This window comes from Xenopus laevis, chromosome 4L (assembly GCF_017654675.1).
Source record: "Xenopus laevis strain J_2021 chromosome 4L, Xenopus_laevis_v10.1, whole genome shotgun sequence".
Lineage (NCBI taxonomy): Eukaryota > Metazoa > Chordata > Amphibia > Anura > Pipidae > Xenopus > Xenopus laevis.
In genome coordinates, this window is record NC_054377.1 from 69,299,602 (window position 1) to 69,327,598 (window position 27,997).

Sequence of the window (27,997 nt, forward strand, 5' to 3'; positions counted from 1 at the left end):
GCCAAGCAAATCAGTATCAGCTTTATTCTCTGTGAATGATGTACATTTAGTCTTTGTAACAATGAATGGCCTACAACAACATACAGTTAGGGGTGACGTGAGTATTGTCTGGTTGCTTCGGTTAGCCTAGACTTTTTAAACTAGGGTAAATTGCCCAAATTGTCATTACAGGTTACAGAGGAGGAAAGGGGGCTGGGCACCTAAAACATTAACCCTGGCATTTGCTAGCAATTCCTAATGTAGCAGTGCAGGGAGTTAGCAGCTATATCCCAGGCTACCTTGTAGCTCTTACCCAGAGCAATGCAGCAGCTTACGTTGCAGCATATGAAGTAGTAAGCATGAAACTCATTAAACCCACTTAAATATTCAACAGATCCATTTTACTTGCTTCACGTAAAACCTTCAAGCATAAAATGGCATTAATTCAACTGCTGCAATATCATTTCTCCTCCCATTCACAGTGTGAATAAGGTGTTCTTGCTAAACCAGCATAATGAGGTGTAATCTCTCTCCTAAAAAGTGGTCAGTAAGGACAGTAAGGAGCCAACCCTTTCACAGCCCTATGAGCAATTGGTCAAACCATGAAATTAATAGCTATGAAACTAATGGACGATTTTTTTTCATGTAGAGTGCTGCTGGCACCAAGGGTGTTAAAATGAAGGGTTACTGTAAAAATGATGGTGTTTAGTTTTTCATGGACTCCAGTTTCATTTTGCCAAAATCTTCTGCCAGCTTGAGGACTTTGGACAGGCAGCCCACATTCTTTCCCGTGGCCTGAGCCGAGGTGTCTTTTCCCCCTCCCTTGCCATCCATCAATTCTGACACTTGCTGTACCCACTCGTTGGCCTTCAGACCTTTGTCTGCAGTCTCCTGTAAAGCAGAACACAAGTCATTTATACAAGTTACATAGACAACATAAAAAGCATATTGTGTAACTATAGTTCATAGCATCAGGTTATAATATATGCAATTGGGCAGGGTTCATGGTAGGAATGGCACCACATAGCTGCCAAAAATACCTACATTATAATAAGTTCTGATTTGTCTTCAACTACTGACTGATATAATGTACGCTGAGTGGCTGAACCATAGACATCCAATGTAATGGGGAGCCAGAACTGCCTTTTACTGAATTTGAGGTGCAAATGACAACAACCTGTTATGTGCTTGGGGGGGGCATGTCCACTGCCATTCACTGTATAATGTTTGTGTGGTTCCTGCTCTCATCATATAATATGAAGTTGATGGCTTTAACCATTTCTGTAATTTTATAATGTGCCATTTCTGATAGCTCTTATTTTATGTCCTTGGGATTCTTCACCATTATCTATTGCTTGCACTGTATAATGTACTGGGCATACTATTTCTAACTTATCTCACTTTATTATGCACTGGGGTTGCTATACCACTACACACAGCTCACAATGCATGCTGCACTGGTCATTACACTTGCTCTTCATTTATAGCTTGTCAACTTTTTTTATCGATCTGGAAATATTCACAAATTGCTTTTTTTGCAGCTCAAGAGTGTAAAAACAGGTTACGGTCTCTCTACTCCCTTGCAATCCCAAACTGAAGGGAGGATGATGCAAAGGAGGCAAGAGTTCCAACTATGTACAAATGAATGCCCGATTGGTCAGCAATATGCTAAAAGAGAGTTTAGCTTTGTGCTATGAAAAACATTGTTTTCTGGTGTCAGCCCTGCACTACAGGAACTAAATAAAGCATCTCTTTTTTCTAATTGTTTAAATATTCAGTCAGGAGAAAAAAAGATAGGATTACCTTGGGCACCTGGCATAAACATGTGATCTTTCCAGCATCACTATCTACAGAGAAGATCATGGCTGCAGTCTGGGGAGATTGAGACTTCAGTAGTTTCAGGGACTCATTCAAAGCCTGCATTGGAAAGGGACAAGACAGACAAAATAAATGAGAGAAGCAGAAGTTACAGCATGAGCGAAGCACAAAATGATTCTATGTTACTATGATTCTATCAGCTACATATGTTCCAACCTGTATTTTAGCAAGCCCAGATCCTAGTCCCCATACATAAATACATTATATCTGGCACATCAGAAGTAAAACCACATAAGTTGCCTGTCCTTTATTTTATCTACCCCTCTCTAGATGAAAGAGATTGGGTATGAGGGAAAACTGGAAACAGAATCGAGCATGCATAAACACTTCCACAGAAAGGACACCGGGAATGGTAGAGAATGTATGAGGTGGTTGTGCCCTCACAAGGCAGCAGGGTCTATAGATGTCACTTTAGAAGAGGAAAAAAATATTGCATGCAGTTTCCAGTAAGATCTTAGCCAGCTTGAGTAAGGATTGAAAGGCGGTATTTTCTCTACAAATAACCAGATCCAGTTGCTAAAATCCCTATACTCAACTCTTACACTGATTGACAGTATATATCTGAGCTCTTACCTTTGCAGATGCTCCATTCTCCATCTCAAGTACAAGCAGTGGCTGATTAGGATGTTCCTCTATGAGCTGCTTGGTTATCTCCAACACCTAACAAGAAAACGTTAAATAGAAGAGGCATTTGAAAGGGCACCACAAAAATGCCAAAACATAGACAGACTCTTGACTCCACACGCCAGTTGTGATGTATAATAAAAAAAATGCCACACCAAAGTCACTTTCTTGCTGTTCCAAACAGACACTCTTTTCTTTGTATGGTGTTTTTAAGAACATAATCATATCAACTGCAAGTCAACTGCAATCAAAAATGAAAATGCAAGTTTAGACTGAGATCAGCATGTTGATATTTGGTTATGCCAGTATCAGTGATCAGTTCAAATTATTAGTGTATATGGATTTCAAAGACAATATTCTGCATGCTAATTCTTATTAAAATAGATATTTTATTTTGTATTTCCAGATGAGGGATGGGCTTCTCAATGAATATATTGCACCAGGGGAGCCAGTACACACTGGCCTTTTCTGTATTATGGGTTTGAGATACAAATGACAATGGTCTTTCACTTTATAATGTGCTCAGGTTGCCAGTACCCACTGCCATTCACTGTGTAATGTTCGTGCAATGCAGGATCTCCTGCTCTCCTTATATAATATAATAGGTGATTATCTGCTGGCAAAAATATGCAAATGGGGAAATGGCTATGTGTAATTCAGAATAAGGAATTTAGCAGAAAATGTTTTAGTATTTAACTTACTGCATGCCGCCTAGTGGCAGAATGAAGACTATTAAATATTAATATTTTGATGTTACTTATTAAGTTATAAATATATATAAACCACCAAACCTGGAAATTGTATTCTATAAGAGATGCTACAGAACACATTGCTTCTGTAGAACATATAAACAATTTCAATAACAAAGCGAGAGAAATTCTATGCTTTACTAGTACAAAATCGCTCTCAAATCTTGCAGATTACATCACTAACCCGTTTCTGAACATCTGCTTTGCTTGCCCGATCAAGATCATCCATAGTTTTCTTTAAGGTTTTCAGTTGCTCTCTCAGCACATCCTTCTGCCACTGTGCAATAACTACTGTTGCAAGATTCTGGGAGAAGAACATTGAATTTAGAGCCAAGGTATAGAACACTTTTACTATTAGAGAAAAAGTTAATATGGCCATCTTAAGGAAGTGGGTCCCACATTGTGAGGCTGGTCACCTTGGGACTCTTAGAGCAGTTTCAGAGGTTGCTAAGCCTGAAGGCCAATTAGGGTGAGAATTGGGAAGGTTAGTTAATGTAAGATTTGGATTCTTGGAACTATGACCGAATGGCCAAGTAGGACTTAAAATAAAAAAATGACGACCAAAACTGAACTAAGGGGAAAGTAATGAAAAAAATGTAATAAAAACCCTACTACAATATACATATTTTCTGTGTTACTGAACCATCTAGTGGCTGCATGGAGCCCTCACACAGAACTAGGATTTTACAATTAATTTAAAGGTGTCCTCAATCTAAATATTTAATTTTTTTGCATACTATGAGAAAAAGTAATTTTAATTAACATTCCAATATACATCAATTAACATTTTCAAGTAGTTTTCAAATTATTTGTAGGAATGCACCAAATCCAGGATTCGACAGAATTTGGCCTCTCAAAGTTATTTGTATCCAGCCAAAGCCAAGAACCTGCTGTGAGAGCAGTTCCTGTTAATACTGTTACTCACATTTACATATGCAAATTAAGGTTTGGATTCAGTTTGGGATTCGTCTGAATCCCAAAATAGTAAATTCAGTGCATCCCTAGTTATATGTAATTGCAGTTGAAAATACTGTTTTTATCCCTTTCTGTTCTCTGGGTCCGCAACAGGAGTCAGGTCTTCTGTAGGTCTTTGAATGAATCAGCCGATTACAATGGCACATGTCGTACTTTGCAACCTGCTGAGAAGCAGTGCATAATGCTTCTTGCAGCTTCCATTTATTTAAATGCAAAGCCCCATAACTTCCTTTTCATACTAAAAGGTGCCTGCACTGGAAGTTTTCGATATTTCGCCTTCAAGTAGGTGCTTAGTGTGATTTCAGCTGGCCAGAAAACCAAAACCACAGGAATGTGCCCCATAGCACTAAACATTTTGGTAGTTCAGTTCTAATAACACAGACATGCACAACATTTCAGTTGTGGTGTCAAGAGACAGAATTAAAGTCAACTGCATAAGCAAAGCTTTCTCAAATATGTCTTACCTCACTGAGGTCAGCAATTTCCTTCTGTACATCCTTGTTAGGATCAGTCTGTTTCTTCACTTTCTTCTCCAGATCTGAAAGACTGACTTTTATGGCATCCTGTCTCCTTAAGGCCTGTGATAAAAACAAATACATAGTTGAAGAAAGACACACGTCCATCAAGTTCAACCTTTTAACTCCCTTAACCTGCCTAACTGCTAGTTGAAGCATATTTTATATTTTAAGGCAAAACCCCAGGCACAGCAATTTTAGTTACTGAGACTAAATCAGATATATAACTCAGTGCTACTCCCCAATAATCTTCAGTGACAAATATCCCACCTTCTGTGCCTCTGCACCTGTGACAGCAACAATTCTGCGAATTCCCTTGGCAATGGCTTCTTCTGTAACAATAATGAAAGGACCAGCATGGCCAGAATTCTTGAGGTGCCTATACCATGAATGTATAAAGATTATAAGAATAAATGTTATGTAAATCATATATGCATGAAGATCAATTGACAACCACAATTGAGAAAAAAACAAGACTGGATACCAGAAACATTATGGGCAGATTTATCAACATTTGAATTTATGAAATGCAATTTTGAGATTTAAGTGCAAAAAAAACTCAAAAACTCAGATACAGGTATGAGATCTACTATCTGGAAACCAGTTATCCAGAAAGCTCTGAATTACAGAAAGGCCATCTCCTATAGACTCCACTTATCCAAATAATCCAAATTATTTGAAAAATTATTTTTCTCTGTATAATGAATCTTTATTGGAAGCAAAACTAGCCTGTTGAGTTTATTTAATATTTAAATGATTTTCTAGTAGACTTAAGGTATGAAGATACAAATTAGGGAAAGACCTGCTACCCAAGTCCCAAGCATTCTGCATAACAGGTCCCATACCTGTATAAAATCTAAAAGCTGGGGAGTTCATGTAGAATCAGTTGTACAAATAAAATTCAATTTTTTGACACTAATTTGAAATTTGGCAGACTCGTTAAAAATGATTGGAAGAGTGTGATTTTGCTGCATTCTAGTTGTTTTTCACATTTGTACACAATTGAAATTGAAGGTTTTTTTCCTAAAAGGCATGCAACATTTTCACTTTTTTTTATAAATATAAAAATCGCAAAAAACTTAAGATTTAAATTCCTAATTTTCATCAAAATTCGAGATTGAGGAAAAAAACCTGCTAACACTGAAGAAAAAAGCCACAACGAACTGTGAGTTTTTGCAGTTTCTCAAATGCTAGCTCAAGATAAAAATCGAACTGCACTCGCATTTATGTTTTGTCATGAAGTAAACTTGCACAGTTTCCATTAATTTTCAATGAGCCTGACAATCTCCAATGTTTTAAAGTGGTGGTTCACGGTTAACATACAGTAATTTTTAATAATGCTCTCCCCAGAAAAAAAAAATCCTCGGCAGGGAAAAATCGGAGCCTTGTGCAAACACTGCGCAGAGTCCTAATGGCTCATAAAAGTTGATTTTGTGTGCTCACCGTTAAATCTCTTTCTCTCGAGCCGCTTGGGGGACACAGGGACAGTGGGGTATAGCTTGTACCTTTAGGAGGCAGGGCACAACTAGGAAAAAACCGACTCCTCCTACACTGACTGTACCCCCAGTAGGCAGAGCTCAGCTCCGTTTGTAACAGAGTCAACAGGAATAATAACTTAATCTATGAAAGTAATAACCTGTAACACTCAAGAACAATACTGTAACATGTCTGACAGAGAAAAAAAGAGAGAGAGCCTCAATCCAGGGAGGTAAGACCTGTCCCCCCCAAGCAACTGGAGAGAAAGAGATTTAATGGTGAGTACACAAAATCTCCTTTTCTCCAGGTCTGGGGGACACAGGGACAGTGGGGATGTACCAAAGCTGTCCCCTAAAAACCAGGGTGGGCGAGTGAAGCCTATGTGGAAGTAACCACTGCAGCTTGAAGCACCTTTCTGCCAAAGCGAGTGTCAGACGCCGCAAAGGCAGGGCCACATTTACATAGCAAGCACCCCTAGGCCTGCTGTAATTTGTTGCCCATGTACCGTCTTTTATTCGCTCAATTTTTCATCATCGGGACAACAGCAATTGAGATTGGTGCACAGGAAATTTAAAAATGTGGGTGTGGTTGGGCAGCATGCCACCCCCTAAAATCCTGCCATCCTAGGCCCGGCCCTTGGTGGCCTCTCCACAAATCCAGGCCTGTGCGAAGGTATCAAAAGGGTTTTGAAAAAAAATGAATAGAGGTCCATGTAGCTGCCTTGCACAGCTGCTCTGCGGATGCCTGATTTAGAGCCCGAACGGGATCCAGGGTGTGTTGTGCCACCTCCTTAGGGTTAGCCGGTGAAAGACAGAAGGTTAGAACCGTTATCTCTTGGTTCAGGTGAAATTCTGACTCCAACTAAGGCAAAAAGAATGGGACCATGCGGAGGACTGCTCTGTTGTGATGGAAAACTAGAAAGGGCGGCTTGCATGACAAGGCGTTGAGTTCCAAAACACGTCTGGCTGAGGTGATTGGAGAGATACTGAGCCTAGTGGCTCGAAAGGTAGGTTTTGTAGGGCTCGTAACACTAGGGTGAAGTCCCAGAGCGGAGCTGGTGGTCGCCCTGGGCGACCCCCTGCATGAACGTCTTGATATCTGGCAGTAGAGCCAGGTGTTTCTGGAACAGAACCGACAGCGCTGAGATTTGAGAGAACCTAGGAGACAGACCTTTGTATTAGCCCTTTTGCAAGAATTCTAGGATGTTGGGAACTGAATACACCTTGAAGTATGCTTTGCGATGATCGCACCATTGGCGGTAGGTGGACCAGACTCTGTGGTAGGCTTTTGCTGAAACTGGTTTTCTTGCAGCAGTTCTCTCTGCAGCTTTCTGAGAATCCTGGGCAGTAGTGGAAGAGGAAGAAAGGCATACGCCAGATGAAAATGGCAGTCTTCTGTGAAAGCATCGGTGGCTAGGACTAAGGGATCTCTGTAGCGAGCTAGAAAAGCCGTCACTTTCTGATTGTGTTAAGTCGCCATAAGGTCCACCTCTGGAATGCCCCACATCTGAGTGATCTCGTGGAACACTTCATCCTTTAGCGACCACTTGCCTGGGTCTATGGACTGTCTGCTTCCCAATTCAACGGGCCTCAAATGTATATGGTGGACAGAAGAGTCCAATGGTTTTCTGCCCATTGAAAAATGAACTTAATTTCGTTTAGAGCCCCTCTGCTGCTCGTGCCCCCTTGGTGGTTGATGTAGGCTGGGGAGCCGATGTTAGCCTGAAGGGAAGGCTTGTTAACTGAAAATGGTGATTTTGGACGGCAAATCTCAAGTATTTCTGATGAGGAAGGGCAATGGGTACATGCAAATATACATCCTTTATGTCCAGGGAAATCAGGATTTGTCCCAGGGACATCGCTGCAATGACCGATCTGAGGGACTCCATTTTGAATCTCCTTGGACGGATGAATTTGTTCAATTGCTTTAGGTACAGGATGGGGCATTTTTTTGGGTACCACCAGAGGTTTGAGTAGTATCCCTTGAAACAATCTTCGGTAGGCACAGGAGTGATCACCTTTGAGAGGGGGAGTTTGTAAATGACATTTTGGAATGCTGTGCACTTGCTTGTCTCTAGCGGGAGTCTGGACATGAAGAAGCGATGAGGAAGAGGTGAGGGAAAACTGGTAATAACCTCAAGTCACCACTTTGTGAATCCAGCCATCCTGAATGAGTGTCTCCCCCCTATGGGTGTCATGATTGATGGTGTATGAACACCGTCATGCTGAGGTAGACTTGTTGTGCAGGAGGCTCTCTGGCTTCTTGTCCATAGAGTACTTAAAGGAAGAAGCATAAGGGACTGGGAGAGCCATGTTCTTGGAGAGTCGGGATACTGGTGCATCCACTGAGGGTGGCTGTGACCATTTCTCTGTAATGTTGGTTGAGAAGGGATAGAGCATCTGGAAACAGCGGTTTGTTTGAAAATGTCTCTCAGGTTTGTCGCACTCCTGTTGGATGATCTGGTCGAGTTGTGAGTGAGAAGAGAAAACTGGAGAAGTCCTTGTGACGTTTGAAAAGTGACTTAGCGGAGTTGGATGAAACTTCTGTTTCTTGGAGGTGCAGAGTCTCTAGGACAAAAGTGATTAGAGAGTCCACAGAGCCTGATGAGGGTCTAAGAGATCAGATGGGGCTCTGCGTTTTGGCGCCCGTCCCGTGCGATTATCAAGTCGTGACAGGAGTTTATCTAATGATTGTGCCAGTCTTGGTATCCCCGTAGCTAGTTGAGAAGCCCATTCAGGTGGAGAGGGGGGGCTCCCTGCATGGAGAGGTGTCCTTGTTTTGGGTTGAGGATTCCCTGAGTGGCCTGGTCTCCCTGAGGGAGAGTAGGATCTGGAGATTCAGAATCACATTCAGAGGGCTTACATTTAGTGCATAAGGGGTCTTTGTGCCCTGATGGAAAACGTTTGCAACATTTGGCACAGGCAATGTATTTAACAGAAGCTGTAGGCACTCCCGTGGAAAAAAGGTTGTCGCTTTGACTCTCAGACATGATGTGAGAGTGTTATAGCCCTTAGCGAAGCTTCTCAGTGTAAGGAGCAGGATAGGAGGAGCAGCTGTCCTGGTAGTGCCCTGCTGGTAACTGAGAACCAGCCAGGGAGATACCCCACTGTAGGAATCTGGAGCTGTAGGCAGCTGCTTCAGCGTTGCCCCTAAGTGCAAATGGGTTTGGGAGCTCTGACTGGGAGAATGTACAATGCGAGAAGACTGCCCAAAATAGCGGCCACGTGGTGAGAAGCGCTCTAATTTGTGCGAGAATTGGTGCACGTGTGAATTGTGGTGTCTCAGAAAGAGAGAAAGGTGCCAAATACAAAGTGTGCGCACAACCGCTCACTGCCGCATCCTCTGACAAGCCCGGAAAAACTTTGGAGCTGCAGAATGAGCGTACTCTTCTTGTGATGAGAGATTTGCAGAATTATCTATAGTCCCGCAGTAAGGAGTCTTGTATGGGCAGGGGAAAGGCGTAACTTACCCCTGGAAGGTCCTCTGTATTCTGTCCTCTGGCCAGCCAGATCATCCCCAGGTGTCAGTCTGGCTGAACAATAATAGGAAAAAATAATAAAAATGTCCTATCCTCCTGAGGACACAACTCAAACTGAGCTGAGCTCAGCCTACTGGGGGTATAGCCAGTGTAGGAGGAGTCAGTTTTTTCCTAGTGGAGTCTTGCCTCCTAAAGGTACCAGTTATACCACACTGTCCCCCAAGCAGACAAGGAGAAAAGAAGAATTCTAATATGGAGCGCAAGATGGGGACTGCAGTGGAACCAGGCAGGGGAGAGAAAAAAATGCCAGCCTGGCAAAAAAAGCCAGAGGAGAACACTGTTTTAAAATGTTATAGAATAACTTTAGAATTTAAAGGGAACTAATTTAATAAACAGGCAAATTACTTGAGAATTTCCCATTGACTTCTATTGAACCTGACCAGCTTTTACTTACTGGGGTTTTCTTTTTTATTCCACATTATTTTAAATCTTTTAAATGTTGCATACAGGATCATGAATGTGAAGGACAATACTGCTCGTTGAGAAAAATGTATGTCGCATGTGGTAGAGGATACTTATTGCAGGAAATGAATCTCTTCCAGTGCTAGTACCCTAAATTAACTAGATTTATTATAGCAAAAGGCAGTGTAGGACTTGCACTTATGTCGCACATGAGCTTACATACTTTGGCCAAAGTGTCATACTAACCCTTCTTCTTTTGGAATAATATTTAAAGCCTGTGCACAAGCAATCATTTTCTTTCCCTTTCAGTTAAATAACGTCTTTTTATCATTTCTAGCAGCTGATCTATTTAAGAATGTTAGATAGATGGAGCTCTGGCATATGGGGCTTTTAGCAGCTGGTCAACATTACAGCATGGGTTAGACTGGTGGCTGGCAGTTTCTTTCTTATCTATGTAAATGTCTGCTGTGTAGAAATTTGAATATATGCCCTGATGGCTCCCCAACAGCTTATTTTTTATAAACTAAATGTTATCCTCTGCAGCAAACATGCAGTTCTACCAGTGAAGGATAACAATACAATATATTAAAATGTGTAGAAAACAGTTGTATTTTTCTGGTTCTTTAGTTTTACAAGTATTATACTATAAATGAATACTCGCCAAGTCTCCCACTTCCCTCCACAACTCCCATATTACAGCTCAGTAAGTTTAGATTTAAATTTAGACAGTACTTACGTTCCTCCACAGAACTCCACTGAAGTTACAGACCCAGCTGGACTTGATGGGTCAGCCAGCAGATCTTCCACAGGAATTCCTATAGACACAACACGCACAGGATCTGGGTATGTTTCATCAAACACTGCACGGAGGCCCTGGATAGCTTTTGCTGTTGCGAGAGGGCAATCCAGTGCATATACAACCTGAAAAAGCCACAACCCTATTAGTGTTTACATGGTGCTTATGGAGAGGTGGGATAATGATCTGCAACAGTTACAGGTGTGGTACAAAAACAGTGAAAATATAAAGGCAGAATTATTTTTACCTTATTTTCCTTAATAATGTCATTTGCAATTTCTTCAGTTTTGCGGATCTCCTGGGTGGTCATTGCACCTTTAGCTGTGAAATCAAATCTTAGCCTGTCTGGGGCAACCAATGAGCCTCGCTGATCTGCTTCGCCAAGAACAGAGCGCAAGGCAAAGTTCAGTATGTGAGTGGCTGTGTGGTTACTCATAATAGGACGACGCTTCGGCTGAAAATAAGTATTTTAAGAAAAAGAATGGGAGGGGGCACAATAAAATGAAGTTAAACCATTTACAAAAAAAAGCTCTATACATGTTGTATATGTATTACATGTTCAGCAGTAATTTCATTCAATAGGTTACACAGATCTGTTGTATGCCTGGGCATATACATATGGAAACCAATGACTGGGTATATTAGTTAAAAAAATGTATATGACGAAAAGTACCTGATCTCACATTACCAGCTAATTCTGCCATGCATAAAGCTACGTTACCTACCTCATCAATGTACAGATGCACTTGATCCCCAACTTTCAGGTTCCCATACAATGTGCCAACATGCAGTACGTAACCGCCCCGAACCTGGGTGTTTCTCACTGTAAACTCTGTTTTCTGGGGGAGAAGGGGGTGGCATAGGTATAAAAACATGAACAAGGATTATTTTTCAATCTGCCAAATTAATTCCATTTAACTAAACTCTTAATGGTATTAAAGCAGTGTGCCAATTCATGAGGCACGCACATTTTAAGTATAAGCAAAGTATTCATAAACTTCAAAGTACTAACATCTGAAGCAAAGTCCTGGCAACAAACTGAATTCACAAACAGCATTCTCGATACTAGCACTGCAGTCATACCTGGAATCAGACCTAAGGGAGCTTAATAACCCTGTACTAAATGTTGGCATGAAACCACCCATAGTTTGTATATTAGTTTATTTCAGTACATTCTTATGCCTTAACAAGATCAGCACAAAACTTACGTCTTCACTGCTCTCCTCCTCTTTAACCATGTAGCCCTCGTCATAGGTCTGCCCTCCCTGTTCTGCATAAAAACAGGTCTTGTCAAGCACCAGCCCACACTCCTGTCCAGTGCTCGCCTCTTCCACAAACATCTTCTCTCTGCGGATTGCTTTCACTGTTGCCAGCAAATTGTCAAATTCTACCAATGAGACCAATAAATTGCATGTTACAGAGGCAAAAAGAGATAACCCAATCTAAAACCTGTACTATTAATTCTATTAATCTCCTAAACATACATACATTGCCATTATTGGCACGAGTAATAAAGGTGAACTGAAATCTAAACCTAACCAACCTTCCAATATACATTAAATGAGACATATTGTCTAAAAAACAAGAATGTGCCAGTGCATTATACAGTTTTAAAAATAGAAGGAATGCACTTTAATGGGGACCAGTAACCCAAAGAAATTATTCAAAATCCTATTTTATCACATTAGTCAAGCAAAATGAACTTTAATTACACTTTATAAATTATTTGAATCTTGCTTCCTTCAGTCTGGGATTTCAAAATGATAGCAAGCAGGAAGCAGCCATTTTGTGCACATTGTTATTAAGGCAAGCCTTGCATCATCTCAGAATCTTGTTTATGTTCCAGAATGGGGAACCCGATGTCCATCCCCATGTACTGGCTACACAATTAAATGGTAAAGAGGACGGGGGAATATGTGGAGAGCAGAGACATCTAAAAAGTGCAGAATGGAAAGTGAAAGTAAGGCATAGAGGAGGGGCAGCCAATATTTGATTGACAGCAGAGATTTTTAAATGAGATCACAACAGCTGTGAATGCTTTAATAAAAAATAGTAATTGGATTTCATGTTTAATTTGAAAATGACTTATTATAGAGATTTTTGTGTCTGGGTGACAGGTCAACTTTAAAAGTAGTTACCAGGTTGATTTATTGAAAATTTCTGCAATAAACACAACTATTCCCGCCTATCTGTTCCACTTCCTGCTGCCTCCTTTCCCAGGCTGTGCAGGGGAGCCGATAGCACTCAGCACATTGCACTGTAGAACCGGAACTATTTAACTGCTAGGCTGACCTGAGAGGGAAGGCAGAGCTGTCTTTTCTTGTGTGAATGCAGGACTCTAATTGACTATCCCAGTCCTATGGTACTTCTTGCAGGGACTGTTCGAACACACCCAACCCTTATTTAAAACACAGATAGTAATCATAACAGATCTATGGGGAGCCCCAGTAAAGAGGCAATTTTTATAGTTAATGATCACTTTGAACTCAGAGTGAGTCTGGTACAGGATCTGTTATCCAGAATGCTCGGGACCAGGGGCTTTCCGGATAATGGATTTTTCTGTAATTTGGATCTTTATGTATTAAGTCTACTAAAAAATAAATAAACACAATAGGCTGGTTTTCCTTCCAATAAGAATTAATTATATCTTAGTTTGATCAAGTAAAAGGTACTGTTTATTATTACATAAAAATTTTTATACAAAATTTGGATTATTTGATTATAAAGGAGTCTATGGGGGATGGTCTTTCTGTAATTCAGAGCTTTCTGGATAATGGGTTTCCGGATACTGGATCCCATACCTGTACCATATATTATTCATTATTGCCTACAATTTTTGGGGGATTTTTTTTATCCTATATATCTCCTTTAGTTGCAAATGTTTAGATAGACGGAAATGTATTTCCTACTGAAAGTGTATCTGTCTGACCCAGAGAATAAAAAGGAATAAACAAATACTGCTTTCAATTATGTTTAAAAACACTTTAAAACCATAGATTTTTTGCAACTTAGAGTATACGGGGAAATTACATTTTCTTTCATTATACATAATCACTCTTTTTGTGTTGAATTAAATATTTTTGGAAATCGCTTCCACATTTGTCCCAGCTAAACTTACCATAGACACCCTCAGCATTAGATGTATATGTGTATTTTGGCAAATCATCAGTCGGTTCAAGTCCCCGGGAACGCAGTTCTTCAATTGCATAGATGTCAAGCATGAGAAGGTCTTCGTCACCTGCGCCCTTTCCTTGAGACTTAAGCTGAATGTGGGAATTAAAATGTGCGATCAAAATGGGTTAAAAAGGGCATCAATAGAAGAAAAGAAGTATATTGTCAGGACTGGTTAGTAGCCTAAATAGAACCTTGGAGCATGAATAAATTTGCTCTGAGACATGTAGTTTTCTACACTAATGATTGGATTATTAATCAGTTCTGCTCAGGATGCATTATTTTTCCATTTTAGATTTTGTTTCATGAAGGTAACTGAATTTATTGTAACAATTGCACACATTTGCACTAGAATTACCTGAGCAGCTTTACGCTCTTCTTCAAAGCTCTCCATGTCCAATGTCAGTCCCCGTTCTTCAGCAATCAAGCTAGTCAAATCCACTGGGAAACCGTAGGTGTCATACAGCAGCCAGGCAGTGTCACCTGAGTAATGCAGTCAGACAGTATGTAACACATACACAAAAGGGTTTAACAGACAGGTGCCAACTTTCAAATCTATTATGTCCTGTGCATTCCAAAATGTTTACATGAAGTGTGAATAACAAGTGTATTCCACTGATAATAGGCTGCAACTGGCAAGATTAAACTATTTAGCTATTAATTGGGTTCATAGTATCAATAAAAGATATGAGATTCATCATCTATTTATAAAGTTACAGAGTTAGAGGAAATTTGCAATTTCATGAATAATGCATTCTGCGAGAAACTGTTTCCAAAGCTCCAAGTACCTCTAAAATAGAGCTGCAGATCACCACTCTCCAGAACTGCTCTAAGAAGTAACCTTGCCCCCATGATTTGACAAGTTTTTTTTTAAACATTTGAATAAACTTGTTTTAGGATTTCTGTGTGTTACGTTAAAGCTTGGAAAATATTAAAATATCAATTTACTTGAATTTCTTAAAGCATGTATTTTATTATTACTGCAGGACCGGCAACTTGAGTTTATGTACCTGTGCAGAAGGCATCTCTGAGCAGAAACCTCCTGCACAATGTTCCCTTCTTTCCTCCAATATCAAGCACTTTTTTGCATTGTAACTTACTGAGAGCACTGTGCATTAGATCACTGACAAACTGAAAGGGGCTTTCAGACGTATAACAGCACTTTGCTAGACTTGGGAATATAGCTCTGTCACTCTAGAGATCAGCTCAATGAAATGACTAGGTGGAAGTGGGCCTCTGCATACTTAATTAACACTGTGGTTTACGTTTCCTCAAAAACAGCCGACTAAAAAAATACAAGAATGCCAAGTCAATCATCATTATGGTCCTACTTTATCACCATAAGATATAAAATAAAACAAATATATACAACGCCAAAATGTATTTATTTTTACCGTAACTCTGTACAGATCCCTTAAAGTGGACCTGTCACCCAGACACAAAAATCTGTATAATAAAAGTCCTTTTCAAATTAAACATGAAATCCAATTTCTATTTTTTATTAAAGCATTCGTAGCTGTTGTAAGCTCATTTAAAAATCTCAGCTGTCAATCAAATATTGTCTGCCCCTCCTCTATGCCCTGGGCATAGAGGTGGGGCAGACAATTACTTCACTTTCCATTCAGCACTTCCTAGATGTCACTGCTCTCCCCACGTTCCCCCCTGTCTCTTTACCATTTAATTGTGTAGCCAGGGCATGGGGATGGACATCAGGTCCCCCATTCTGGTGCACAAACAAGATTCTGAGATGATACAAGACTTGTCTTAATAACAGTGTCCACAAAATGGCTCCTGCCTGCTTGTTATAATTACAAGTTCCCAGACTGAAGGAAACAAGATTTAAATAATTTATATAGTGTAATTAAAGTTCATTTTGCTTTACTAATGTGATAAAATAGGATTATGAATAATTTGTTTGGGTGACGGGTCCCCTTTAAACATTAATATAAGTTAGACACTACAACAATAATACATATATTAAAATACTATTTGGCCAAAAAAAAACAAAAAACTTCTCTAACATCAACCCCAGAGCCACCTTTCTGTTTTCCTTACCAGGAATAACTTTGTGTTCTCCCAAACTCTGTATCTTTCGATCCAAGATACGACGACCCCTGTTAAGTGTTTTCAAGAACTGTGTTTCCTCATCATTAATGATGTCTTTAACCATATCAGGATCTTTCTTAAGCTCTGGAAAAGCATTTCCCTGCAGAAGCCAAATAATTATTAAAAGAAGCCATTCCCAATGTTGCTTTCAATTGAAACAAATGTATACACTGATCAACTCCAGCAATACCATATTAATCAATATATTCTCATACCAGCACAGGCAGATCACTAAACACATTTTTAATAACAGTGCTACCTCTTTAGCAACTATTGGTCACATACAAAATATAAGTGGAGCTAATTATATACCAGTGACTGGACAACCACATCGACCAGAGTGGAGAAAAACCCTTTTGATGCATTAAGTTTCTCATGGGCGTATCTCACAGCACGGCGAAGGATGCGGCGTAGAACATACCTGGAAATACAAGGGTAGCCATATATCAGAAAAAAAATAACAACCGATTTTGATGTTATAACCGAGTTTTTATGTAAAGTCTCTTCATAATTTTACTTGGTGATCCCACAAGGACAAAAAAACACACATTGCACAAATCCAGAAAAAGATCCTTCATAGGCGACATGTGTCTTAGGTTTTTGCTCAACTCATATTTTACATGTTTACTCTGCTGGAGCCAACTACCTAATGATCACCAGTTTAAAGGAACAGTTCAGTGTAAAAATAAAAACTGGGTAAATAGATAGGCTGTTTAGAATAAAAAATGTTTCTAATATAGTTAGCCAAAAATGTAATTTATACAGTGCCTTGCAAAAGTCTTCACCTCCCTTGTAATTTTTCATGTTTTGTTGCCTCACAACCTGGAATTAAAATGGATTGTTTGAGAGTTTGCCCCATCCATTTCATTTACAGAACATGCCTACAACTTTGAAGATTTTTTTTTTTTTTTTATTGTGAAGCAAACAACATAAATAGGACAAAATAACAGAAATCTTCAGCGTTCAACTGTTCACCCCCCTATAGTCAGTACTTTTAGAGCCACCTTTTGTGGCAATTACAGCTGCAAGTCGCTTTGGATAAGTCTCTATGAGCTTGCCAAATCTTGCCACTGGGATTTAGGCCCATTCCTCAAGGCAAAACTGCTCCAGCGCCTTCATGTTGGATGGTTTTTACTTGTGAACAGCAATCTTCAAGTCTGACCTCAGATTCTCAATAGGATTGAGGTCTGGACTTTGACTAGGCCATTCCAACACATTTAAATGTTTCCCCTTAAATCAACTCGAGTGTTGCTTTAGCAGTATGCTTCAAATCATTGTCCTGCTGGAAGGTGAACCTCCTTACCAGTCTCAAATCACAGGCAGACTGACACAGGTTTTGCTCAAGAATATCCCTATATTTTGCACCATCCATCTTTCCCTCAACTCCAACCAGTTTCCCAGTCCCTGCTGCTGAAAAACATCCCCACAGCATGATACTGCCACCACCATGTTTCACTGTGGTGATGGTGTTCTTGGGGTGATGGGATGTGTTGGGTTTGCACCAGACACAGCTTTTTCCTTGGTGACCGAAAAGTTAAATTTTAGTTTCATACGACCAGAGCACCTTCCTCCGTACATTTGGGGAGTCGCCCACGTGCCTTTTGGCAAACTCAAATGTGCCTTCTTATTTTTAACTTTAAGCTATGTCTTTTTTCTGGCCACCTTTCCTTAAAGCCCAGCTCTATGGAGTGTGCGGCTTATTGTGGTCCTATAGACAGATACTCCAGTCCAGGGGAGTACAAACTTTTTTTTTGGCGAGGCTTAACCCTCAACTGCCTGTCCATTCGTCCCTGAGAAAGATGCCTCGCTGCTTTCTGTGGCTGCTGCTGTTGATTGCAGGATCGGAGCAGCCGGAGATAGAGTGTGCTAGGACTAGGCTGCAGTGGTCGAAAAGAAGGCACCTGCCCCTGTAATCCTGCAATATGGGGGTGGCCCCGGGACACTTAGTTACCACACTGGAATGTTCTTTTTCACAAGCCTTTCTGGGGGGGGGAAACAGCAGCGGTGGGTAGGATCACACCCTTTTGCAGTCCATGTATCGCATGAGTACAGGTGCTGAAGCAGTACAAACTTTCCAGGAATGCGCATTCTTACCAGTGATGCAGAGACCAGGGACCAGACCGGGTTGCGGGCCGGTGTAAATTTAAAAACGCGCCTCAATTGGCCCGCGGGCCGTACTTTGGGCATGCCTGGTAGCATATTCTGGTATTATTTTGGAATTTGCTGCGGGCCAATTAAAAATGGATCGCGGGCTGCAGTTGGCCCGCGGGCCGTAGTTTGGACACCCCTGCTCCAGTCTCTGCTGTGGAACTCCAACTCCTTCAGGGTTACCTTTGGTCTCTGTGCTGCCTCTCCGATTAATGCCCTCCTTGACCGGTCTGAGTTTTGGTGGGCAGCAGGTTTGTTGTGGTACCATTATTGTGCTACCATGTCAGAAAAGTTGTGTTTATACAGACAGATCTTGTGACACTTAAGATTAATTATGTGTCTTTTGAAGGGAATTGATGGCACCAAGATTTTCTAGGTGCTTCATGGCAAAGGCCGAGACCAATTTTCAGGTTTTTTTCTTTTTAATTCTTTTTATTTCTCATTTCACTTCACCCATTTAGACTATTTTGCGCAGATCCACCACATAAGATTAAGAAACATTTAAATTACTGGTTGGAAAGTATCAAAATAGGTAAAAAGCCAAGGGGGTGAATACTTTTGCAAGGCAGTGTAAAGGCTTGAGTGAGTGGACGTCTAACAGAACAGAAAACTACTTCCTGCTTTTCAGCTCTCTAACTCTGAGTTAGTCAGCTAATTAAAGGGGGCCACATGGGACATAACTGTTCAGTGAGTTTGCAATTGATCCTCAGCATTCAGCTCAGATTCAAAAGCAACAGTTATGACCCATGTGGGCCCCCCTCAAGTCACTGATTGGTTACTGTCTGGTAACCAATCAGTGGAAACCAAGAGAGCTGCAAAGCAGAAAGTAGTGTTCTTGCTATTATGTTAGACATCCAGTCACTTCAGTCTTTATACATTATATTTTTGGCTAACTGTATTAGAAACATTTTTTATTTTGCACAGCCTATTTACCCAGTTTTTATTTTTATACTGAACAATTCCTTTATGAGAGAAATTGCAATTGGTTTTAATTTTTTATGATTTGTCGTTTTTTAGTTATTTTAATCTTTATTGAGCAGCTCTCCGGTTTTAGCAGTCTGGTTACTAGAGTTCAAATTACCATAGCAACCATACATTGATTTGAATAATAGAATGTAATATAAATAGGAAATGGCCTGAATAGAAAGTTGAGCATTAAAAAGTAGCAATGACAATAAATGTGTAACCTTACAGAGCATTTGTTTTAAGAGGGGGGTTAGTGACCCCTTTTTGAAAGCTGGAAAAAGTCAGAAGAAGGCAAATAATTCAAAAACTATAAATATGAAAAAAAAAAAATGAAGACCACCAGATTAAAAAGTTACCCTAAAGGTAAACCACCCCTTTTATCCAATCCACCTGAATTTGGTGGTCTCTCTTCAGATACAATTAAACACATGCACACACACTGCAAGCTGTAAGGCTCAAATATATATTGGCTCAATTTTAAACACTACAATATGAGAAAAAGGATAGGGAAGAATACAATGATATCACACACAAATAATGTTCACATAATCTCAACTAGAATGTAATATTACAGATTGCAACAGATATCATTAGGGGCGCTCTCATTAGAAAGCAAAGAACAACTCTTCAGTACAATATTTCTTACCCGCGCCCAGTGTTATCTGGTCTCCCTCCATCTGCAAGTGCCACAGTTATAGTTCTAGCATGATCAGCCAAAACTCTATATGCCATGTCTATGCCATCAACATCCTCATCTCCCACTTTCCCAGTGTATGGCCGTGCACCTGTGCCCTGTGAATATATTCCACATAACTAATGTTAAAAAAACAAACTTGAAATGACTTGGACAAGATCATATACACATTTTACACAGCAGGTCCAAAGATGGCATTATAAAACTATTTATAAAAATATCTATTTTCACTACTGTTGTAAAAATATCATCACAGGACAAATGTTTGTGGTACCTTTTGGATCGCTTCAAAATATGGAACAAAGAGATCTGTATCATAGTTGGACATCTTATTTTGTAACACGGACACAAGTCTTTCCAGCCCCATACCAGTATCAATGCTCTTCTTAGGCAATGGCTTTAAGGTTCCATCAGTTTCCCTACAAAAAGACAAATGTTGGAGGAACATCAACACACTATACAGTTAAAAAATGGATGAATAGAAATATACAAATACAGGTACTGGATCGGTTATCCAGAATTACTGGGACCTAAGGTCTTTTGGATATGTTTTTTTCCCACCATAATTTGGATCACCATAACTGAAAAAAGCATTTAAGCATTAATTGAACCCAACAGGATTAGTTTGCCAACAATATGGATTTATGCATCTTAGTTACCATCAAGTACAAAGTACTGTTTTCATATTACAGATTAAAAATATATGTTTTAAGAGGTTTAAATAGTTTGTTTAAAATGGGAGATCGCCTTCCTGTAATTTGGAGATTATCTGGATAATGGGTTTACTAGAATTATTCTCCTCTCTAAGTGGACATGGCACATAGTTGGCCAATTGGAACTGATCCGGTCATTCAGTCCTTAGCCAACAATCAGATCGCACATAGGGGACCTGTGCAGAGTCATTGGCTACAGACCAAATCCACGTGAAATGCGATTTTCAAGTCTGCCTCACGACATCTTAATGAGTCCCAATCAGTTACTCATTGGGGAGGGCACTGATGTGGGGTCTCTTTATGGGCCTCTTTAGGCATGGCACAAGAGTATGGGTTTTTGCACATCAAAATGGCCAAAATCACCCCAGTGCAACCTATGGATTTTAAGGGCAATCACCTAAAACACTGGCTGATAAGTGCGTGTGCCGTTTAACATTATGTAAGGCAGACGGCGATTTATGGTATTTAGAAATTTGGCAGACAATAAGCCACATGTGCCATAGGCCTACATACTGCTAGATCACCCATGTCCTAAATTTAATTATCTAAACTAAGTGGCTCCTTTTACCTATATATTGTGAAGCGAAGATGTGGAATTCTCTCTCTCTCTGTATCAGTCCTACTGACTGATACATTAGATAGCTTTAAGAAGGGATTGGATGGCTTTTTAGCAAGTGAGGGAATACAGGGTTATGAAAGTTAGCTCATAGTCCACGTTGATCCAGGGACTGGTCCGATTGCCATTTTGGAGTCAGGAAGGAATTTTTTCCCCCTCTGTGGCAAACTGGAGAGGCTTCAGATGGGGTTTTTGGCCTTCCTCTGGATCAACTAGCAGTTAGGCAGGTTATATACAGACTTAAGGTTGAACTTGATGGGTGTGTGTCTTTTTAAAACCTAACTTACAATGTTACCTTCACTGGTTTGTATTTGCATGGTATCCCTTTTGTACAGCAATGCAGAATGAAAGCAATATATTAAATAAAGCTTTACATCATTTACAGGGAATATATTTAGATTCTGAAAACAAACATTTTGTTGGTAAAGCTTTTTTTCTGAGTAAAGTAGTGTCGACTCTAGGTATCATAGATGCTTATTATTCTACCAGTGATCACTGAGCTACTGTTTCACGAATAAATGTTGTTTCAAAGGCAGCTTAGACTCTTAATATACAGTTAAATTCAAATTTTGACTCCTCAATTGCTTTGTCCTAAAAAAAGTCCATGGCACGGAGACGTAGTTCATTGCATAATATGCCCTTAAAATAAGAGGAGGAACTTATAAAGCAATTTCAGTTTCTATTTGTCAGTATTTAAGGAACCAACCCACATTCATATCAAGAAATATCTAACTTTATTTGGAATTTCATTACCTATTAAACTGGATAAACACCAGGTTCCAGATCTCAAGCACATTTGGATCATCCATATTCACAAGATGGGCAGCATCACGCCCTCCAATTCGGTCAAAATGAATTTCACTACAGGGACCACAAGGACCTGTATCACCCATTTCCCAAAAGTTGTCTTTCATGCTTCCAGGAAGGATACGACTTTCGGCCAGCCTAGAATCCATAAATGGGGTGAAAATAATCTATGAAGCATTTTCTAAAGATGACGAATTGTTTGTTTATAACATCAACTTCTTCTATGATAAACAAAAGTGAAAGAGCACATTTTTCAAAAATATTAAACGTTTACCCCAAGTTCAGCCATATCTGTTTACATTCCAAGTCAGGCTCTAGACCAGCAGCCTCATTACCACCAAAATATGTGACATACAAGCGCTCTATATCGATGCCAAACTCCTTGGTTAGCAGGTCCAGTGCCAGTTTACAGGCCAGCTCCTGTAGGACACCAAAAGTACATAAATCTTGTCAAACGACAGCACTCCAAAATGTATTTTCCTTTAAAATGCCTTCAATGGTCACGTCAGGACAGCAAGTACAAAGATGCAACGTTTTGAGTGGCTCCCCACTCAAGCATGCCAAAAGTATCAATTAGGGAAACAAACAAGAAATACTAAATATATGGCAATTATGGGGGGCAGATTTATTAAAAAACAAACCTGGAAAATTATGCTGACAGTCAGGAAAGTGCTAAAGTGACATTTATTAAAGAAGATCTAGGTATCACTTCACCATAAGCAGTGTTTAACTGCTTTAAGGGGGGTTTCACCTTTAAATTAACTTCTAGTATGTTATAGAATGTCTTCTTCTTAGCCATTTTTCAATTGGTCTTCATTTTTTATTGTATTTGAATTGTCATTTTTCTGCCTCTTTTAAGCTGTCAGATGGGGGTCACTGACCCCATCAGCCAAAAAAACTATTGCTCTATGAGGAAATTTTATTGTTATGGTTAATTTTTATTACTATATGAATAGTATAGGGTCTGACAAGAACAGAATCTAATCTCTCATTGCAATCACTGCCTGGTTGCTAGGATAAACTGGACCCTAGCAAAGATACAGCTGCTGAAACTCCATACTGGAGACCTAAAGAACAAAAAAGTAAACAATTATAAAAAAACATAAAAGATAAATAATGAAAACCAATTGCAAATAGTCTTAAAATATGAATATCTACATCATAATAAAAGTGAAATGTAAAGGTGAACAGACCCTTTAATTAGTCAGTACTCAGCACAGTTCAGCCGCAGCACTGAGCGGTATTAACACCCATCCAAAATATTTACACTCTTATGCAAATTGCATGCATTATTTTCTGCTTTAGGTAGTTCATTTCAGGAGGTAAAATAAATAGGGGAAAAAATCAGTATCATTATGTGGGAGTATGTACTGATGCAGCACTACTACTACTATTAGATATCACTTAACGGTAAATCGGTAAGTATGCAAAATTGAATGTTAAATACTGAATTTAATTATCTAGAAAAAGTTCTGTGAATTCAGTAAATGTTCTGTGATCATTTACATAAAGGAAGTAGGTTTTCTCACCTTAAAATAATCCCCAAACGACCATGATCCCAACATCTCAAAAAATGTGTGGTGATAGACGTCCTTGCCCACATCATCAAGGTCATTGTGTTTGCCTCCAGCACGGATGCACTTCTGTGTATTAGCTGCTCTGGTTAGCTTTGCCATTGGATGAGAAGGATCAATGGTGTTCAGGAAGATTGGCTTGAACTAACAGAAATTAAAAAAAATTACATTTACCTGCACCCCGTATTCTAAGACAAACATTATTACATATTCATAAAGTACCAACATATTATGCAGCACTGTACAATAAATGGTGTATGTAATGAACATGCAGAAGGCATTGCACATCATCTTCCCCATGTTACTGTCGGAACATAGCAAGTATCATTCTTTTCAGTGCAATGCACCTGTTCATGACAGCTGTTAGCCTTTAAGTATTTCCCTGCCAGCATTTTCTTGTTTTAAGATTTAAAAACATTATATTGCTGTGCAATGCTCTTTTCCTGCAGAGAACTTTAAGCTCAAAAAAACAGATTCTACATTGTGAAAAGCTGTTGCTAGTGGCATAAAAGCTTCATCCTTAGCAAGGAAATGGCTAAAGATAATTTTCATTCAAGAACTTGCTTACTAGAATGAAAATCCAGCCATATATTACTTAACACAAATATATATGTGGTATTAAAAAGTAGGGACATAGGTAAATTACAGCAATTTTATTAGTCCACTGGAGAGGGTGTTAAACAGTGAAAAGCAGCCCTGCAATACAAATCTTGGAATAGCAAATTTAGTGCAGAAAGCAGGTTTTCGAGTTCTTCTCACCAATAGGACAACAGCCATAAGCGCAAACACCTTTTCACTGTGTATATTTATTAACAAAGAAAAAACTGTTTATTGGACATTCCTACTTTTTTCTACCAAACGCATTAAACATCAGCCTGTGTGAGCAACAGAAAGCACTGCAATCTCTCTGTACCTTTGACCTACAACACTGGGGTCAGAGCAACCTGTATGCCAGGGATGTCAAAAAAATTAACAAACAGTAAACGAATCTTGTGACCGACTTCTGATAATAATAAAAAACATTACATCAGCTTTCACGGTCAGCCATATGGGCTAATACATCTGTTGAAGAGGTATTTCCCAAGTATTTTCCCATAAACCGGTTTTATATATATATTTTTATATTTTTGAAAATAACCATCCAGGGCTGAGGCGGTCTCACTCAGATATTCAACTAGAATCTCACAACTGTCTACTTTACCTTGACAAGATGCATATCTGCATCTTGAGTAATGCAAAACTTCCCATGATCGGATTCCTTTTAAAGGAGCCAACAGGAAATCAGATGTCATTACTACTGACTCGTGGCATTTGCCATGCAATCAACATAGAGATGCCTATCGCAGGAACAGGAGAACAATTAAACTCCCCTTATGTGTGAATTGCAAAAAAGCATAGTGTCAGTTTTGCTAGCACACTGGGCGAGTGATTTGCTAGGTAGGAAAATGCATACTGAGCAAGGATGCTGGATGTGGGCCATATACTGCAGTCACAGTGTGCAGCTGCAATACAAACTAGCTATTCTGCTAACCCTGTCACTCCCTCACACAAACACAAAGATCATTACTATTCACATGTTTCTTGTAATTTATTATTCCCTACACATGTATTTATCCGGATTAGTGCTGCTTAGATACATATTTACGGTAGTTACATAGTTAAATTCAAAATATACATTAAATATACATAGTAGCATTATACAGTAAATATATATATATATATATATATATATATATATATATATATATATATATATATATATATAATATATATATATATATATATATATATATATATATCCTAAACCTGTTGGGTTACTAAAACACTGAATTCCCATGATGGTTTCCCATGATGGCAACCATCATGTATATACCATATTAAGATGAAATTGCCATTGCTTAGCTTTGCTGAGCTGCTGTGACCCATTACAAAAAAAGCTGAGTAGGGGTTATCAGGAGCGGTCACTCCTTCCCGCATGCTTTCATTATCAAGGGAGGTATCTGCAAGCCTAGATATACTGCACAGCCAGAGTACTGACAGTACAGCATGACATAGCTTGATAAAAAAAAAAAAAATACTACTGTTTCTGCAAAGGTAATCGACACACACGAATAGCAGTGGCTACTACAAAGTGGTGCCCAGTAAGCATTTCAGCTGCAGCAATTTTACCACTTAAAAATAAAGAAACGTACCAACTTTGTTGCTTTAAATAAGTACAAAAAAAAATCTTTTTTGCAGAGCTAAAGACATTTCACAGGAACAACATTTACAAAATATTAATGAATGGAAAAGGGTGCATGTTGCTCTACAACACATCTGTTGGGGGCATGTCAAATGAGCCAACACTTTATTTTTTTCGTAACTTAAATTTTTATTTTCCGAAAGTAAAATAAAAGTTGCATTTACAGGCAAGATGAAGTACAAAGGTTACATCAAAAGCAGCATTAATGCTCCACAGTCAAGCATCTTACCGACATATCTCACATAATGCCTTAACATAGAGTATTTCGCAATCACAGATATCCATAAATCCACAGACACGGATGGAGAAAATAGCTTCAATCCCAAAAAACAATAATAAACAACAAAAATCTGTGAAACTTAGGGTAGACTCTGTGAAATGACATGCATTGCTGGATAGCAGAATAAAATATAAGGTGTAAGTACGAAAACTGTTACCGATAACCCTCACATCTCCACCAGTGCTAACTACAATCCCACCGTCCGGAGTTAAAGCAGACGAAGGTCCCAAGGTGCCCATACCTTTAAAAACTGAGGAACCCTATTTTGCAATAATGCAATATTGTATTCAAACTTTCTATTACTGTCAATCCTTTGGTCTATTTCTAACCAGGTGGGAAGAATATGAGATTTCCATTTAGAAGCTATCGATATGCGTATAACCGTTAGTACATGATTGAGTAACTTTTGAGTCGGCCTACACAGCGTCTCAAAGGGCTTTCCCAATAAGAAAGTTGTAACATCCAAAGGTATTTCTTCATGTGTCAAACAGTCCAACAATTTCTTAACCTCCCTCCAGAACGGTTGAATAGAAGGGCAATCCCAAAAAATGTGATAGAGTGTGCCGGTAAGCTGACAACCTCTCCAGCATAAAGGTGAAACTGCTGGGAAAATTTTGTGCAATCTAGAGGGAGTAAGGTACCAGCACATCAATATTTTATAACAACACTTTATTTTTAACTGATGACATTCAAACATTAAAGTTGAGTGTTTTATCACTAACAGGTCTGGAATGAGAATCTAAATAGACCCTGGAAATTCAGGTACACAGAGGCCCAAACAGCCCTTACCAGCCCACTAAATAGTGATGGTCTATGGGAACTTATACCAGCCCCTCTGGCATTTGCCAGATCCCACAGATTGCCAGTCTGGGCCTGATCACTAAACACGTCAGCTTAGACATGAAGTGTTGTATGTGCATTATGAAAATATAAACAGTCTAACTGTAGAATGTGAACTCACATACTTGCAGTTCTAATAGACAACTCACCTGGTTCATTCCAGCATTGGCAAAGAGCAGAGTTGGGTCGTCCAGTGGGACCGTGGCAGAAGAATGGACATACGTGTGCCCATTATCTTTGAAGAAGTCGATAAACTTCTGCCGGATTTCCGAGGCCGTCATAGAAGTCTTCATGATGAGAGCTGACGAAAAAAAAATGATGGAATTGTTTGAGCAACTGAGCTTAATTGAGTGTTTGAACTTTATTATACCCCTGCTACTGATTCTATTGGGATCAAAATGAATGATTTTTTTCCAGGTCCGACCATCTGCCTATAACATTCTCATGATCTCTCAAATACAAGCTATATAAATATACACACACACACACACACATATATATATATATATATATATATATATATACATACATATACACGTGTATGGGCAATTTATAATACATGTTTGATAATTGAACAAAGCAAGCTTATCATTGCTGCACTAGGAACCCCATCTACCCCTCCCCCACCCAAGAGACAGAACTCACAGCAACCCCGTAAGCCTCTAGTCCCTCCGCACCCTGTCACACGCTTCCCATACGAAGACTATTCGTGTCAATGTTAAAACGTGGCTCAGCCAGTTGCAGGCAGAAGCGCACAATAGAATCCTAGCCGCACCCAGCTCTGTATATCATTCACTTCCCTCTAGCCCCTGTACTAGTTCAAGGTTTTACCTGAGGAAGATTTTGACTCGAACCTTTTGGGCTCTTGACTTAAACCCAACAAACTGGACCCACTGCCAAAGCAGCAC

General features: G+C 39.5%; 1 protein-coding gene across 1 annotated transcript; it reads right to left on the bottom strand.

The window, feature by feature from the left end:
• On the bottom strand, window positions 1-27,993 carry aars1.L (alanyl-tRNA synthetase 1 L homeolog; the record flags this gene model as incomplete). Its single annotated transcript, NM_001127870.1, is given in 21 exon segments — window positions 1-870; window positions 1,783-1,896; window positions 2,431-2,517; window positions 3,415-3,534; window positions 4,670-4,783; window positions 4,991-5,099; window positions 10,873-11,057; window positions 11,180-11,386; window positions 11,658-11,771; window positions 12,141-12,319; window positions 14,051-14,195; window positions 14,462-14,586; window positions 16,159-16,309; window positions 16,522-16,630; window positions 19,970-20,115; window positions 20,292-20,436; window positions 22,100-22,291; window positions 22,428-22,573; window positions 23,683-23,871; window positions 27,239-27,390; window positions 27,921-27,993. Coding segments are annotated over 20 exon segments (2,907 nt in total). The 3' UTR covers window positions 1-684.
• Between the last annotated feature and the right edge of the window lie 4 nt (window positions 27,994-27,997).